Source organism: Alosa pseudoharengus, unplaced genomic scaffold (assembly GCF_046254945.1).
Source record: "Alosa pseudoharengus isolate Yale_2024_CS ecotype anadromous, Long Island Sound unplaced genomic scaffold, YU_APseudo_1.1 YU_APseudo_1.1_scf_22, whole genome shotgun sequence".
In the NCBI taxonomy this organism is placed as follows: Eukaryota; Metazoa; Chordata; class Actinopteri; order Clupeiformes; family Clupeidae; genus Alosa; species Alosa pseudoharengus.
The window spans coordinates 3283406-3301038 of NW_027468680.1; the positions used below are offsets into that span (position 1 = coordinate 3283406).

Here is a 17633-nt window from a genome sequence, read left to right on the forward strand (position 1 = left end):
ATTCCCATTTTTTTTTCACGGACCGGTGGGAGGGGGTGTTCGGGGGTTCCATGTTCCGTGTTGTGCATGCATTACTTTATAGAACTAGCTCCAGTTATGTATGAACAGTGAAGGTAACAAACTCTTAACAATGTGAAAAACGTGAACTTGAAGAAGTGAAAATTGAAGAATATGAACTATGAAAATTGAACAACTTGAAGCTACATCTATCATGTGTGAACATGCTTAACAAAATATGGTAACAAAACATGGGAACTAAACGTGCATTACGAATATAATCAGTGAGAGCCCTGTGCTTGTTTCCCTGCAACAAGAAGGTTCCATCTGGGGGTGATGTTTGAAATGTCCAGTCGATTGCGCAATTTGGTCTTAGTTGCAGTCATTGCCGAAAACGTGGCTTCGCATAGATACGTGGTGGGAAATGGTAGCAACGTTTTCAGCGCTTTTACGGCTATCTCGGGATATGCTGCTTTGGTTTTCATTCAAAAACCTGCCAGAGAGGTTTCCTCATAGCCTACACACTCTTAAAGAAGCCCTATGCAAGTCTGGTTATTCCTTCGCTGTTTCTGGGTTTTCGCCTGATTTGGGATCGCATTTTTCACAACATAGCTCCCCCTGCAGCTTCGGTAGCAAGTGACTGCTATGCTAAACCCCCACTAGCTAGCGAGTAGCATTGTAACAAGTTCACCCAAGGGTAGGCTACTTACAATTTCAACAGCAACAAAGCCAAGTCGGAGTCCGTTTTGCAGTCTTCTTAGAAACTACAACCTGACTACATTTTCGTGGCACGATTGGATACTTCCACCGAGTCACTTCCGGATGTGTTCGGACCGTGACTAGAAAGTTGCATATTCGTTTTTTCCGCGGAGAAGCACTAGGGGGAGACGAAGCACCCACCAAACGACCCAAAAAGTGTTGTAGAACCATCAGAACGACTCTCAACCTGCATAATTAAGGTCATTTTTGCTAAAATTGTTGCATAGGGCTTCTTTAAGACCACCGTCATTTGCAATTTCGATCAACTGCTCTTTCTCCTGCGCTGACAAGTTAGGACTATTCGGGATATTGACAAATGAGTTGCGGACCCACTCATTGGTTTGCCGTGGATCTTTGGAGAATGGGAAGTAACGCTCAAACTCATTTGAAAGCGCAACAAGGTGATCGCGCACCAGCTGCGAGAGAAAGGGCCCTGCCTCAGTCTCTCCCAAAACCCCCACTACTGTTTGGAACATATCAAATACACCCCGATCCACTCGTCGTACCCACAAATCAAGCTTGGTTTTAAATGCAGCGACTTTATCTGCCAGTTTAAAGACAGTCGTCATTCTCCCCTGCAGTGACAGGTTGAGGTCATTAAGCAACCCGAATATGTCACACAGGTAAGCGAGTTTTGACACCCAGCCCTCATCACTAAAATATGCAGCTAACGGTGACTTTTTTTCTGTAAGAAATCTCTGCAGCGGCTCTCACAACTCAAACACTCTGGCCAGTGACCTGCAACCAACCAACTTGGATAGCATACCACGGTGACCCATTCACCCTCTCTAACAACTGTGCCTCAATATCCTCTGACATATCATCAATTCGCCTATGGACAGTGCTTGCAGAAAGCGGTACCTGAGCTATTTTTTTAGCTGCAGCCTCCCCAAAGAGTTCATTGCACATGCCTTTACCAGCAGGCAGAATGAACTCTTCCCCAATAGTAAAGGGCTTCTTAGATTTAGCAATCCGACTAGCCACTATGAGGCTTTTAGCGCAGCCACGTTCACCGATGTGGTAGTAAAAAAAAAACACACTCGTTTTTTGTCCTTCTTGCTTGCGTTTCTTACGCTCAAAGAACTCAAGGGGTTTGTCTTTAAGTGTAGGATGCTTGGACTCTAGATGTCGAATTAGCTTTGGTGGTTTCATTGCTTCGTTTGCCACACATAAAGCACTTGGTGCATGCATACCACACATAAAGCACTTGGTGCATGCGAGTCACCAGTCTCTGCGAAACCATATTTTAAATATGACTCGTCATATTTCCTATTGAATGACCCCTTCTTTTTCTTTGAGGTATCTGGCTTACCATCGTCAGTGGGTATTATTGCGAATGTGACATTATTGCGAATTAAATTGAGTTTATTTAGTTTCCATGGATTTTTTTTTAAACTCTTGTCGTAGGCTACGGCCCGGTTAGGTTGGGGACCTCCACCTAGAGCCTATTATTTGTTTTGCAAAAATCCATAGCTCCCGGTTCTTCTGGTCCAATCAGAGCAGGGCTGTGTGAGATCTGACTGTCAATCACATGAGAGGGTGCTCGGTGGTAGTGGGGGAGGGGCATAAGAGTTGTAAACATTTAAAATTTTGTCTAAGTCCCATCAATCTGTCAGATTTGCCACTTGCAGCTTTAAGTGTGTTGTCATATCCACTAAACTACACCCAGGGTTGGGTAGTAATGGATTACATGTAATCTGTAGTCAGTAATGGATTACATTTCAGAGTAATCTGACCCAACCCTGACTAAACCACTCAGATCCTACAACTGTTAAGTGTGTTGTTATACTGGTTAAGGCCTCGGGCTTGGAACCGAAGGGTTGCCGGTTCGATCCCCGACCAGTAGGAAAAATGTGGGCGGGAGAAGGGGTTGAGCTCTGCTCTCCCATGCCCACATCCACGGCTGAAGTGCCCTTGAGCAAGGCACCTAACTCCTCACTGCTCCACTAGCAAGGCAGCTCACTGCTCCGGGTTAGTATGTGGTTCACCTCACTGTGTGCTCATTGTGTGCTCTGTGTGTTCACTAATTCACGGATGGGATAAATGCAGAGACCAAGTTCCTTGTATACGCAAGTATACTTGGCCTAGAAATCCGATTTTACTACACTAAACCACACAGATCCTACAACACTGTATTTCAGCTGTTTCAGGGCTGCGCTGTGCTATGAGGGCATGTTCTGAACTGTAGCTTTGTGCTTCCTAAAAGACTCAAAATGTGACAGCATGAACAGGGTCCTCAAATGACGCCACTGTGCGTGTTCAACCCAATAATTGTGAAGGAACAGTATAAATATTGTGTTTGTAGCCTAGGCTGTCAGCCTACCGTAATTTCCCAACTATTAGCCGCGGCTTATACAATGATTTTGCAAACTTTCTTCAGCTATGAGGTTAATACACGGGGGCAGTTAATATGGTATTAATATGTTTTTTTTAGGGCTGCCAATCGATTCAAAAATGTAATCAAATTAATTACATACTCTGTGATTAATTAATCTAAATTAATCACATATTTTTGCTGTGAAAGTATTTTAAATATTTAAATTCAAACGAATCATTGAATAATCAACATTAGTGACATTAAAGTTCAAAAACTATTTTATTATTATTTTCACTGTTCAAATAATGGGCATAATAATCTATGATATGACCTAATATGCTGAGGAAATAAATTCAAAAGTGCTTCAGGAAGAAGTTTTTTTTGTGTTTTTTTTCACAAACAAGGCATTTCAGGCCACAGATATAACCTAGGGGACAAAATGAAAATAAATTAACACCCCCCTCAATGTCAATGTAACCTGCGTTGTGTTAAACCTGCGCGATTCAGCCCTGCACACGCACAGACTCGAACCCACGAACAGCAGCACCTCGGATCGGGAGGCGAGCACGCTAACAATTGAGGCAATAGCCCAGGCTACTGGCTCGGATGCCAGCAGCACTCTTGAGGCGTTGGGCGGGGAGTGAGGTTTACCAACGTTCCACAAGCACAGCTAAGCTAGCTGGCATCCGTTACACTAACACTATTTCTTTGCATTGATGTGCGACTTTAGAGTTGACGAACTCCGGTGATATGCAAATTCCTTGCTGCAGACATTGCAGAGGACTTTATTTTAATCAACTCTTTATTTTTATCAACACCATCAGGCCGTTTTTTAAAAGTAAATGTTCCAATCAATGATCTAGGCAGCACATTTTCTTCTCTCTCCTTCATTATACAGTCTAATGGTTACTGACTATCAATCTGCACTATTTTTTTTAATCAGTTATTTTTTCTCAAATTAATTAATCGAAATTAATCAGTTATTTTGACAGCCCTAGTTTTTTTTATTATTTGTATAAAACACTTATACACAATGTGGCTAATACACAGGAAATTACTGTACCTGTTTTGTGGATCATATGGGCTTACTGCACTAACCCATGTAGATCATATGGACTTACTGCACACTAACCCATGTAGATCATATGGGCTAACTGCACTAACCCATGTAGATCATATGGACTTACTGCACACTAACCCATGTAGATCATATGGGCTTACTGCACACTAACCCATTTGGATCATATGGACTTACTGCACTAACCCATGTAGATCATATGGGCTTACTGCACTAACCCATGTAGATCATATGGGCTTACTGCACTAACCCATGTTGATCATATGGGCTTACTGCACTAACCCATGTGGATCATATGGGCTAACTGCACTAACCCATGTGGATCATATGGGCTAACTGTATTGCACTTACTGGACTTCCCTTAACTGGGGGCAGGTGTGGATGAGGGTGAGGATCCTATTGGCCCAGATCTCAGTCAGGCAGCCCGTCGACAGAGCCACCTTCATCAGATCAGGCAGAGAGGACAGATGCGCCATTAGAGCATCCACACACTCATCGTACTCTGGACTGCTGCAGTATATAACACACACACACACAAACACAGAGTCATTTTCACAGGAATATACACAAGACCTGCACTACAATTTAGTTTTAAATATTCAAGACGGAAACCGAGAGAAAAGACTCACTTCTCTGCTGAATGTGTCAGCTGGTGAAACATGTGGAGGGTGTCCCTCAGCTTGGTGCTGGAGAGCTCTGAGGAGAGATGAAATTCCAGCTGCAGTCCTGAGGTTTCTGATTCAGGGGAAGAATCTCCATAGTGGGCGATCCCTAAGCTGAAACCCAGCAAAGGGAAGGAATGTAAGATTTTTTTTTTTAAAGTATATTTTGGGCTTTTTGCCTTTATTTGTATAGGACAGTGAAGAGTGAGACAGGAAGTAAGTGGGAGAGAGAGATGGGGTGGGACCGGGATATGACCGCAGGATTCGAACCTGGGTCCCCGTGGGCACTTGGACCCGTATATGGTATGAGCACTGTAGCCTGTTGTGCCACAGCGCCCCCCAGGAAGGAATGTAAGATTGACCATTTTCATGCTCGCTAGTCGCTACTACACTGTATATATGCACTCAGAGCTTGAAGTGGAGACAAAAAGGTGCTGGTACTCATCATTCACATGTATCGTACGGTGTATCGATGTCAGCGAATGTATCAGCTGGTATCCAGACATCAAATAGGCCATTATAGTCTTCATTTTTACAGTGAATTAAAGATACTAAGACATATTGGTGATGCACAGTGTGCTTACTCTTACTCCTTAAAATAAACATGATGACTTGTGAAATAAATTGCTATGATGTAGTTTAAATAAACCACTGTTGTCATATAGTTAACAAGCCTGCATTGAAGCATATAAATTCAATATCAAGTGTTTTCCATGTGTGTCTATCTATTTAACCAACAGCATAAAATAACAGAATATCCAAACGTTTTCAGTAGGCTAGCCTACCATTGTTGCAGAAATCACATATAAGAAGCTATCCCTTCAATTTCTGTTAATTTTTGCATATTCCAACATAAGGAAGCAGCATGAGAAACCTGTCAAAATCATCATGGGGAGATTCCTTCCAAACGGCCCTATCACATCTTTGAACTGACGTCATGAGGGTGGGTTTCAGCTTGTGCAGTCCGTAGAAAGACAACTGCAAGAACTGGATGCAGGTGAAGACCACCGCAATAACGAACAAGCCTAATGTACCAAGTTTGGTTTTGATACATGATATGAGCTCACTTCCTGTTTGGCGGCTTTGCCACCAATTTCAATAGGCTGTCACGGGTAAACGCTTTTGGCTCCAGAAAGTAATGCCTTTGTAAGACATGGTCTGAAGATAATGTGTGTCAAGTTTGGTGACGATCGGACAACATTTGTAACCTGTGAAAATTGAGTTTGATTTTCGCCAAAATCCAATATGGGGGAAAATCCATCATGTCGAGGTGCCGATATGAAACTTGGTGAAATGAATCATGGGACTTTTCCCAATCAGTCTGCCAAATTTCACAACTTTTTACCTGACGGTTCTATGGGCTGCCATAGACTCCATTGGCAGAAGAAAGAAAAAGCTGCATAATAAAAAAAAAAATAGAAACACAATGGGGCTTCGCTGCTTGGCCCCCAATTTAAGAGCCAGTTTTAATTCAATTCTGGAATTTTGGACAACCCTGGTGTGTGTGTGTGTGTGTGTGTGTGTGTGTGTGAAATGGACTTACACAGAATTGTCCTGATCTCGACCCAGTAGAACACCTGAGCACAGACTCTGTCCATCTGGTCCCGTCTCCATAGAAAGGGATACCCTGCCATACATAACACTGGGTGAGGCACAACACAGTACACACACACACACACACACACACACACACACACACACACACACACACACACACACACACAGCCTGCTGCCATACATAACACTGGGTGAGGCACAACACAGTACACACACACACACACACACACACAGCCTGCTGCCATACATAACACTGGGTGAGGCACAACACAGTACACACACACACACACACACACACACACACACACACACACACACACACACACACACATAGCCTGCTGCCATACATAACACTGGGTGAGGCACAACACAGTACACACACACACACACACACACACACACACACACACACACACACACACACAGCCTGCTGCCATACATAACACTGGGTGAGGCACAACACAGTACACACACACACACACACACACACACACACACACACACACACACACAGCCTGCTGCCATACATAACACTGGGTGAGGCACAACACAGTACACACACACACACACAGCCTGCTGCCATACATAACACTGGGTGAGGCACAACACAGTACACACACACACACACACACACACACACACACACACATAGCCTGCTGCCATACACAACCTGCGATTCCCTTGTCCATTGTGACATGTGAAATGATGTCACTTCCTTGTGAGACTGAGCTATATGCGTTCCGGTTAGCGTTTACGTTCATCACAACACAATGAGTCAGAGAACATGACATTCACCAGGGGTCCGTTGCACAAAAGCAGAATTAAGACATCCGGGATAAGTTACTGAGCTGCGCTCAATGAATCCAAAACACGATCGTAAAAGGCTTAATTGGTTGCACAAAGAGCAAGCCAGGATGAGCAGACACGGATTCATCAAGCCAGGTGAAACCTATCCTGGATAAGTGCGCGCTCACGGCTCCCTCAAATAGACCCCGCCACCGATCACAGATTCACTGATTCACCATGGCAACTAGAGGGGCTTCATTGCTTCTTCTACGGTGTGAAGTAGGTAGATAGCCTTCTCACAACAGCAACAAACAGCAACACCTCTGTTAAGGAGAATATTGCAACTAGTTCCGCGACCATCACGCGTGAAATGGTTAGGCACTCCTGTGACGTCACATTGTCGCATATGCAGGGGTCCGTTGCACAAAAGCAGAATTAAGACATGCGGGATAAGTTACTGAGCTGCGCTCAATGAATCCAAAACAAGAGCGTACAGGCTTAATTGGTTGCACAAAGACCAAGCCAGGATGAGCAGACACGGATTCATCAAGCCAGGTGAAACCTATCCTGGATAAGTGCGCGCTCACGGCTCCCTCAAATAGACCCCGCCACCGATCACAGATTCACTGATTTACCATGGCAACTAGCAGCTTCATTGCTTCTTCTACGGTGTGAAGTAGGTAGCGATAGCCTTTTCACAACAGCAACAAACAGCAACACCTCTGTAGGAGAATATTGCAACTAGTTCCGCGACCACCACGTGCGAAATGGTTAGGCACTCCCGTGATGTCACATTGTCGCATGACAGGTCGGGAATGGCGAGTATGTAAAAGTTAATTAATGATCACAAACGTTTAAATAATGACAATGGGTCTAGGTATATGTGATAACAATGTGTAGTGGGCAGTGGAATAATTATTGGTTTCTGTTTGTGGTGACTGCTGACTGAGATAAGGGATGAAATTAAATAGATCCTGGAACTTAGCCTGGTCTGGAGCAGGCTAGCTCCAAAGAATAAATCGCCATGGTAACTTATACCATAACATATCCTGCTGCCCCCTATCCCGCTTTTGTGCAACTGGATCACGGATAAATTGAGCCAGGATAACCAAGATATCCCGGCTTAATCCCTTATCCTAGTTTTGTGCAATAGGCCCCAGGTCGGGAATGGCGAGTATGTAAAAGTTATTTAATGATCACAAACGTTTAAATAATGACAGTGGGTCTAGGTATATGTGATAACAATGTGTAGTTGGCAGTGGAAAAATTATTGGTTTCCGTTTGTGGTGACTGCTGACTGAGATAAGGGATGAGATTAAATAGATCCTGGAACTTAGCCTGGTCTGGAGCAGGCTAGTTCCACAGAATAAATCGCCATGGTGATTTATACCATAACATATCCTGCTGCCCCCTATCGCGCTTTTGTGCAACTGGATCACGGATAAATTGAGCCAGGATAACCAAGATATCCCGGCTTAATCCCTTATCCTAGTTTTGTGCAACGGGCCGCTGGAGTAACGTAGCGCTGTCTAGCGTTTGTTTTTAGCAACACAGCAACATTGCTAGCCACTTTTCCAAACACCAACTGATAAACTACACATTCCACGATATTCCACGAACATCATAACAAGCAAAACAAGGCAAGAAATTGTTAATAGAAAACAATATCAACATTTTAGAGTGGCCCATCCTGAGTCCAGACATCAATCTGTCAAAAAATTGAGCACAAGGCCAGAGTGATGGGGAAAGAGTCATTCCTGCCACAAAAAAACTGGATTGCTGCTAAAAAGGTGCGGTCTAGAATCATTGTGGAGACATGGAGAGGCTTGGTAGGTATTATAAGACCCATTTTGAGAGATGTGATGGCAAATAAAGATGTTTCCACTGACTATTTAAAAAGGGTATGAATAATTTGACACACCATTTTTCATAAAAAATTTACAAAAATGAAAATGCTTCTTTTTCTGATTCCATGTTTCTACCACATTTTGGCATGTGTCAGTTTAATTTTCAGTCAGAACAAACATATTGATAAAAAGAAAATCACACACACACACACACACACACACACACACACACACACACACACACACACACACACAGATATCTTGGGTATTTTGCATCGAAACTGGGTGACAGCGCACAGCACACAAATTTGTTGCACAAAAAGGTTTCAGCAAAGCAGGCGTAATCCAGACTGGTTAAACAGCGAGAAACAGTGCTTGTGAATGCATGATACTGTTCACTTGTGGCCAGCGTAAATTATGTTAGAGAGGCGGAACGTGAGGTTCAGGTTTGGTAAACAGAACGTAAAAAGGGAAGGCGCAACATGCAGTTTGTGCAGACTGTTGATGCCAAAGTTTATGCCGCAGTTTATGCCATGTTCGTAAATGTAAGGACATACATAGACTTCTCCAATAATACACAAACAGAGAGCTATAGATATTATGGCATCACATACACCACCATATGGCCCTTCATCTGTGTCCTGCTGAACTGCAGGAGCCTCTCAGCAGTGGAGAAGGAGATGGTCCTCACGGACAGCATAACTGCACCCACAGACTTCTGCCTTGAGAGGGCGCTCAGGAGCTGCTGCACACTCTCCTCTGACAGACTGCTGTGGTCTACACTGTTGGGTAGAGCCCACAAAACACACACACAGTTTAGTCTTACGTATGATTATGTTGTCATGGGGATGAAAAATAGAACTCAGCAGATGTAAACAACTCTGTTGAAATGAAGATCTCGAGGGGCATAACTTCCTGTGTCTGCTGCAGGGTTGCTGATAAGGACCCAAATCTTAGCCCATCCAAGAGATCCTGATCTCCTTATATGGGCAAAGATGGCAACTTTTGGTCGTTTTTGAAGGCGAACTTCAAAGGTCTATGAGGTGCCCTAAGCAGACTTGCTTTATGGTGGCCTGACTTGGCTTGGCTTGGCTTGACCTGACTTGGCTTGACTTACTTACAAAATCATTTACATTACACTGCAGCCTAATGTAAGAAGCCGTATATTTTGGAATTGTAGACGCATCATTGGGGATGAGAATGGGCTTACTACAGTTGGTACAAGAGCTTGTCCTTCCCGAGCGCCGAGATCAGAACATCTACATCCTCATCAGATAGGTCCTGCACAGCCAACCTTCACACACAGACATACTGAATCAGAATTCCTGGAACTGAAAGTTGGATGATTTGTGCACAGTATTGACAGAGATAGTGGATAAATGTCCAGAGACAAAGCAATGATGGTGGTAGCTGGCATTACAAACACAGAAGTCTACAGAGTAATGGACCTCTGAAGTTCGCCTACAAAAAAGTAGCCATCTTTGACATCCGGTATCTGGCGATTTTTCCTATGGGAAAATAACATGGGGATTTTGAATTATCGCATCTTTTAAACTCTCGTGGGGATGAAAAAGTCTGAAATGCAGACGTTTTCCTGAACACACTTTGTCCTCTGCCTTCGAGTGGATACTGTGATCTCGGTACATGAAGGCGGCACACTTACATTATTGCTTCCCTAGAGCTAACTTGCAATGCAACTTGCCATACATGGATTTCTATGGAACGTCACGAAAACATGCATGCGCAACCAAGAGGCAGAAAGCACCATAGAACAGCATTGAGCAATGCAAAAGAGCAAAAGAATAAAATGAGTTTTTGTGCTGAAAACTGCACCAATTCGAAATCACAATGGTTAGAGAATGTTAAATATGTTCAATATCCCTAACGGAATGCATGTCTTCGCCAAAAATGACAAAATACGATGTTATATTAATAATCCAAATGAACGTCAAACTTTGAAATATAGTCTGAAATGAGATGTTATTATCATTGAGACAACAGGGGTATACAAAAAAATCCGATTGTAGCTTACAACAGCCGACTATTTAGGTTAAGTTTATAACGTTGTGGATGGCCACCAAGCGTCTTCTGCCTCACGGCTGCGCACGCATCTAGTTTTGTTGGTAAACGGGAAACCCGTGTATAGGTAGTTAGGTTCAATTAACAACCGGATCTCCTTATATGGGCAAAGATGGCCGTTTTGGTTCTTTTTTGTAGGCGAACTTCAGAGGTCTATGATGGTGACAGAGTGGCACACACACACACACACTGTTGCAATTCGTTTTTTTCCAATGCATTAACTGACTAGAGCACCAGGACTTCAAAACAAAGGATGCCAAAGCTGCTTTGGACTGAATCATCAGTTGTGCTATTACATGGCCCCTGACATGCTAATGCAGACATCCCAAGTCTCCCGGAAGTTCCGGGAGTCTCCCGCATATTGATAGCGGCTCCCTGACGCCCGCAAATTAAATAAAATCTCCCGGAATCTAGAGCGAGCGATCAAGAGCGCACACGCGAGAGGGAGACCTAAAATCGCGTGTGCATCTGAGTGTAGCGCGCACACGACAGGGGAGAGAGAGAGGGGTGGTGGTGCGTGTGTGTCTGAGCGCATCCAAGACAGAGAGCATCCTGATCAGTTCAGTGTATCTAGGAACAGGAGAGTCACGACAGAGCCAGTCTCCCCCAAAAAGGAATATGTAAGACCCATTTCAAAGTGTACCCTTGTTTATAAGAGTAAAAAATAATGATAGGCCTAGTCGTGCATGCTGCACTGTTTGTAACAGTGTTAGCATTGCCCATGGTGGGTTAAATGATTGCAAAAACATGTTGAGGTGAGTTTAACTAGTGTCAATTCATGTGCATATTATTCAGGCCTATACTAGATGGCTTAATTGCCAAGGCTACGTGAAAAGACCAAACTGCAAGATCTACATATTTTATTTTCACAATTAGGCTACTATCTATAGGCCTTCCTTATTTGGTGTATTGTTATTATATGGTTTTTAGTATTGTTATTTATTTATTTATTTATTTATTTATTTTGGGGGGGGGGGGGGGCTTCGTGATACCTCCCTGAAATGACTTTTTGCAGGTTGGGATGTCTGCTAATGAGATCCAGCAACACATGCTAATGAGATCCAACACATGCTAATGAGATCCAACACATGCTAATGAGATCCAACACATGCTAATAAGATCCAACACATGCTAATGAGATCCAGCAACACATGCTAATGAGATCTAACACATGCTAATAAGATCCAGCAACACATGCTAATGAGATCCAACACATGCTAATGAGATCCAACACATGCTAATGAGATCCAACACATGCTAATGAGATCCAGCAACACATGCTAATGAGATCCAACACATGCTAATGAGATCCAGCAACACATGCTAATGAGATCCAACACATGCTAATGAGATCCAACACATGCTAATGAGATCCAACACATGCTAATGAGATCCAGCAACACATGCTAATGAGATCCAACACATGCTAATGAGATCCAGCAACACATGCTAATGAGATCCAGCAACACATGCTAATGAGATCCAGCAACACATGCTAATGAGATCCAACACATGCTAATGAGATCCAGCAACACATGCTTTTGGACTGCCATGATATCTGCCACAAACACCACAATCACAATTTACACAATCACGATAGTGCCAACTCATCAAGTTTAAAGACATTAAATTGTGCCCCCCAAAATAGTTCCAAACATGCTTGTCTAAGATTTGTAACCAACAAGACTCACACGTTTGGTTACCAGTGCTGTGGACTGAGAGGCACCAGAGGGGCAAAATATACAGCTCCAGTTACCCCAGCTCCAGTTACCCCAGCTACTCTTACCCCAGCTCCAGTTACCCCAGCTACTCTTACCCCAGCTCCAGTTACCCCAGCTACTCTTACCCCAGCTCCAGTTACCCAAGCTCCAGTTACGCAGCTCGTCACACCTGCTCAGCTCCAGTTACCCCAGCTACTCTTACCCCAGCTCCAGTTACCCCAGCTACTCTTACCCCAGCTCCAGTTACCCCAGCTACTCTTACCCCAGCTCCAGTTACCCAAGCTCCAGTTACGCAGCTCGTCACACCTGCTCAGCTCCAGTTACCCCAGCTACTCTTATCCCAGCTCCACTTACCCCAGCTGCTCTTACCCCAGCTACTCTTACCCCAGCTGCTCTTACCCCAGCTACCCTTACCCCAGCTCGTCACACCTGCTCAGCTCCAGTTACCCCAGCTACTCTTACCCCAGCTCCTCACACCTGCTCAGCTCCACTTACGCCAGCTACTCTTACCCCAGCTCCAGTTACCCCAGCTACTCTTACCCCAGCTCCAGTTACCCCAGCTACTCTTACCCCAGCTCCAGTTACCCAAGCTCCAGTTATGCAGCTCGTCACACCTGCTCAGCTCCAGTTACCCCAGCTACTCTTACCCCAGCTCCACTTACCCCAGCTGCTCTTACCCCAGCTCCAGTTACCCAAGCTCCAGTTACGCAGCTCGTCACACCTGCTCAGCTCCAGTTACCCCAGCTACTCTTACCCCAGCTCCACTTACCCCAGCTGCTCTTACCCCAGCTCCAGTTACCCAAGCTCCAGTTACGCAGCTCGTCACACCTGTTCAGCTCCAGTTACCCCAGCTCCACTTACCCCAGCTGCTCTTACCCCAGCTACTCTTACCCCAGCTCGTCACACCTGCTCAGCTCCAGTTACCCCAGCTACTCTTACCCCAGCTCCACTTACCCCAGCTGCTCTTACCCCAGCTACTCTTACCCCAGCTCGTCACACCTGCTCAGCTCCAGTTACCCCAGCTACTCTTACCCCAGCTCCACTTACCCCAGCTGCTCTTACCCCAGCTACTCTTACCCCAGCTCGTCACACCTGCTCAGCTCCAGTTACCCCAGCTACTCTTACCCCAGCTCCACTTACCCCAGCTGCTCTTACCCCAGCTACTCTTACCCCAGCTCCTCACACCTGCTCAGCTCCAGTTACCCCAGCTACTCTTACCCCAGCTCCACTTACCCCAGCTGCTCTTACCCCAGCTACCCTTACCCCAGCTCGTCACACCTGCTCAGCTCCAGTTACCCCAGCTACTCTTACCCCAGCTCCTCACACCTGCTCAGCTCCACTTACCCCAGCTACTCTTACCCCAGCTCCAGTTACCCCAGCTACTCTTACCCCAGCTCCAGTTACCCAAGCTCCAGTTACGCAGCTCGTCACACCTGCTCAGCTCCAGTTACCCCAGCTACTCTTACCCCAGCTCCACTTACCCCAGCTGCTCTTACCCCAGCTCGTCACACCTGCTCAGCTCCAGTTACCCCAGCTGCTCTTACCCCAGCTACTCTTACCCCAGCTCGTCACACCTGTTCAGCTCCAGTTACCCCAGCTACTCTTACCCCAGCTGCTCTTACCCCAGCTACTCTTACCCCAGCTCGTCACACCTGCTCAGCTCCAGTTACCCCAGCTACTCTTACCCCAGCTCCACTTACCCCAGCTGCTCTTACCCCAGCTACTCTTACCCCAGCTCGTCACACCTGCTCAGCTCCAGTTACCCCAGCTACTCTTACCCCAGCTCCACTTACCCCAGCTGCTCTTACCCCAGCTACCCTTACCCCAGCTCGTCACACCTGCTCAGCTCCAGTTACCCCAGCTACTCTTACCCCAGCTCCACTTACCCCAGCTGCTCTTACCCCAGCTACCCTTACCCCAGCTCGTCACACCTGCTCAGCTCCAGTTACCCCAGCTACTCTTACCCCAGCTCCTCACACCTGCTCAGCTCCACTTACCCCAGCTCCTCACACCTGCTCAGTGCAGGCTGCAGCATCCTCAGCTTGTCTGCTGTTATGTTGCACTTTTCGAGATTCAGGATTTTGATGGTCGGGCAGCACTGCAGGCAGTAGAGCAGCACCCAGCAGTCTGTCCTCGTCAGGGGAATGGAGTAAAAATTCATCACACCCCAAGCCTCCATGGCTCTGCGCACAAATGGAGTTTCCTCATGGTTGTCCTCGCATGGCTTTCCCTCATGGAGCTCATAGAGACAGTGGAGTATGAAGAGTGTCATGCCAGCCTTCATAGAGTCCGAATTCCTTTTGATGAGTCCAAGCATCCACTCTTCTAGCTGCCTTCGAATGGAGGATGGGGAAGGCAGTTTGAGATGCTCTAAGTCCTGCATGACTTCTCTATTTGAGAGGCCAAACAGAAACTGAATGACAGGTAGGAGATGTGATTTCATTTCATCCCCTTGGAAAGATTTGAGCAGCTCTTCGACTTTCTCCTCATTCTGGTCAAAGGTGTAGTAGAGGGCAGTGAAGAACTCCTGGAAACTCAGATGCATGAAACTGAACATTTCTTTCTTTCGGACTTTCTTCTTCAGGAGGAATTTGCACAGGAAGGGAACACTTCCTAGATCTGAGATTTTACTTTCCACACTCTCTTTCTCAAACAGGACTCGCTGCTCCAGCATCCCTCTCTCTGCCAGCTGGCCCAGGCTCCTCAGCAGAGTAGGGACGGGCTGACTCAAACCCTGGCAGTGGTGCTCCAGCAGAGTGGACACAAAATCCACAAATATGGAGGTGGTTGTTTCCAGGCCATTATTCATTTCAGAATTTTCTTTCAACTGCTTCCTGAAAACTGTGCACACAATCCAGCATAAGACTGGAATGGAGCAGGAAGTGAAGAGTGTTTCGTTTGCCTTTACTCTGCTCAATGCCTTCTCTGCTACCTGCTCATCTTGACAGAACTTCTCAAAGTACTTCTCTACTCCCTTCTCAGAGAAACCCAGAGTCTCAGTGTAACGCTGAGGGCGTTTGAGCAATTTGCTCAGGGTGTCTGCAGCAGTGGGCCTGGTGGTGACCAGCAGGAAGCAATTAGAAAGGACTGACCCCTTCAACAGAGCACTCAGAATGGCCTCAACAGGAGCTGGTGTGAAATGGTCTGTCACAGATGAGTTATTGATTTCACTCATTGTGAATTGCAGTTCATCAAATCCATCTATGAGGACGAGTACCTTCTGTGGTGAGTCCTTTAGCTTCTGTGAGATCAGTGGGGTAAATGTCTGACTGCAGCTCACAAAATCTATTACACATCTTTCTACAGAAACATGGTTCAGCTCTTTACATCTCAAGTGTAAAATAAGTTCAAATCGATCCTGGTAGAGGTTGCCTGATGCCCAGTCCAACATGATCTTCTTTACCGTAAAGGATTTGCCATGTCCAGAGTGGCCCTGAAGAATGACTGCTTTAGGAACATCTCGGCCATCAGGCCCGAAGAACTGGTCCACAGTGGTGCTTTGGTATGTCTCTCTGGCACTGAAGAAACTTTCCCCTCTGAAAGAGATCTCCCTCTTTTTCTGTTCCTCCTCACCGTGTTTCTGGACTATCAGCAGGTCAGTGTAGCGGTCAGTCAATGCCACATCTTCACATGGGAGTGAGTTGTACTCTTGCACTCTCTCATACTGTGAGCAGATCCACTTCTTATAATCACAGGTCATTTGGATCAGGTCTGCAACACAATCAAAAGCGACATGTACGTAACTAAACACACAAGCATCTGATACAGCAGCAAGGACTTATATGGACAAAAGCTACTAATGTTTTCTATTAGCAGTAGCTTATTCACATAGCTGATCAGCACCCAAAACAGCTTAATAAGTTTTATATGAGCTTTAAGGCCCCAAAACAGCTTAATAAGTTTCATATGTGCCCAAAACAGCTTAATACGTTTCATATGTGCCCAAAACAGCTTAATACGTTTCATATGAGCTTTAAAGGGGTGGTTCAGGATTTTGGACATAAGACCTCATTTCCAAGTAAGCAAGTGTGATATTCATCAGTGGAGACCGTTTTCAACACGTTTCATCCAGTCCTTGTAATTGCCGAGTTCGCAGGTGCTAGGCTAGCGCAAGTCAACGGTATGTGCTAGCCTGCCACTAAAGACAGTTTTACCCACTCCAAAGTACACCCGAGGCAACCTGCGAACTCTGCAATTAGAAGGACTGGATGAAACGTGTTGAAAACGGTCTCCACTGATAAATATCACACTTGCTTACTTGGAAATGAGGTCTTATGTCCAAAATCCTGAACCACCCCTTTAAGGCCCCAAAACAGCTTAATACGTTTCATATGTGCTTTAAGGCCCCAAAACAGCTTAATACGTTTCATATGTGCCCAAAACAGCTTAATACGTTTCATATGTGCTTTAAGGCCCCAAAACAGCTTAATACGTTTCATATGTGCCCAAAACAGCTTAATACGTTTCATATGTGCCCAAAACAGCTTAATACGTTTCATATGTGCTTTAAGGCTCCTTTCATCTCCTTCTCCTTCTCTTTTTGTAGACTGTGAATTTGATTTGATAGGTACAAACTTTACCAGTTGACTGTGCTATCAGATATATGACTATTTTCCTTGAACTTTTTGGAGAGCTACTCAGAAACATGTGGCGACCCTTAGTTTAATAACTACTGCTCTACAGGTAGGGAGTGTGTGTGTCTGTGTGTGTGTGTGTGTGTGTGTGTGTGTGTGTGTGTGTGTGTGTGTTTGTGTGTATGTGAGCATAGGAGTATGTGAGCATGGCAATGGTTCGAAATATAAAGAACTCTGATAGACATGTAGGAGAAAT

At 45.2% G+C, this 17633-nt stretch overlaps 1 protein-coding gene across 10 annotated transcripts in view; it reads right to left on the bottom strand.

Moving 5' to 3' along the window:
• Positions 1-17633, bottom strand: part of LOC143139636 (NACHT, LRR and PYD domains-containing protein 1 homolog) — a 59451-nt gene that overhangs the window by 33611 nt on the left and 8207 nt on the right. For 9 of the 10 annotated variants that reach the window (XM_076300259.1, XM_076300260.1, XM_076300264.1 and 6 more), the window contains 6 exons: positions 14801-16514; positions 10214-10297; positions 9618-9785; positions 6357-6440; positions 4781-4927; positions 4503-4661 (listed from right to left, as the gene is read on the bottom strand). In XM_076300259.1, coding sequence (XP_076156374.1) covers positions 4503-4661; positions 4781-4927; positions 6357-6440; positions 9618-9785; positions 10214-10297; positions 14801-16514 — 2356 coding nt within the window. The remainder of the gene's footprint in view (positions 1-4502; positions 4662-4780; positions 4928-6356; positions 6441-9617; positions 9786-10213; positions 10298-14800; positions 16515-17633) is intronic. The other variant, XM_076300265.1, reaches the window with a different exon arrangement.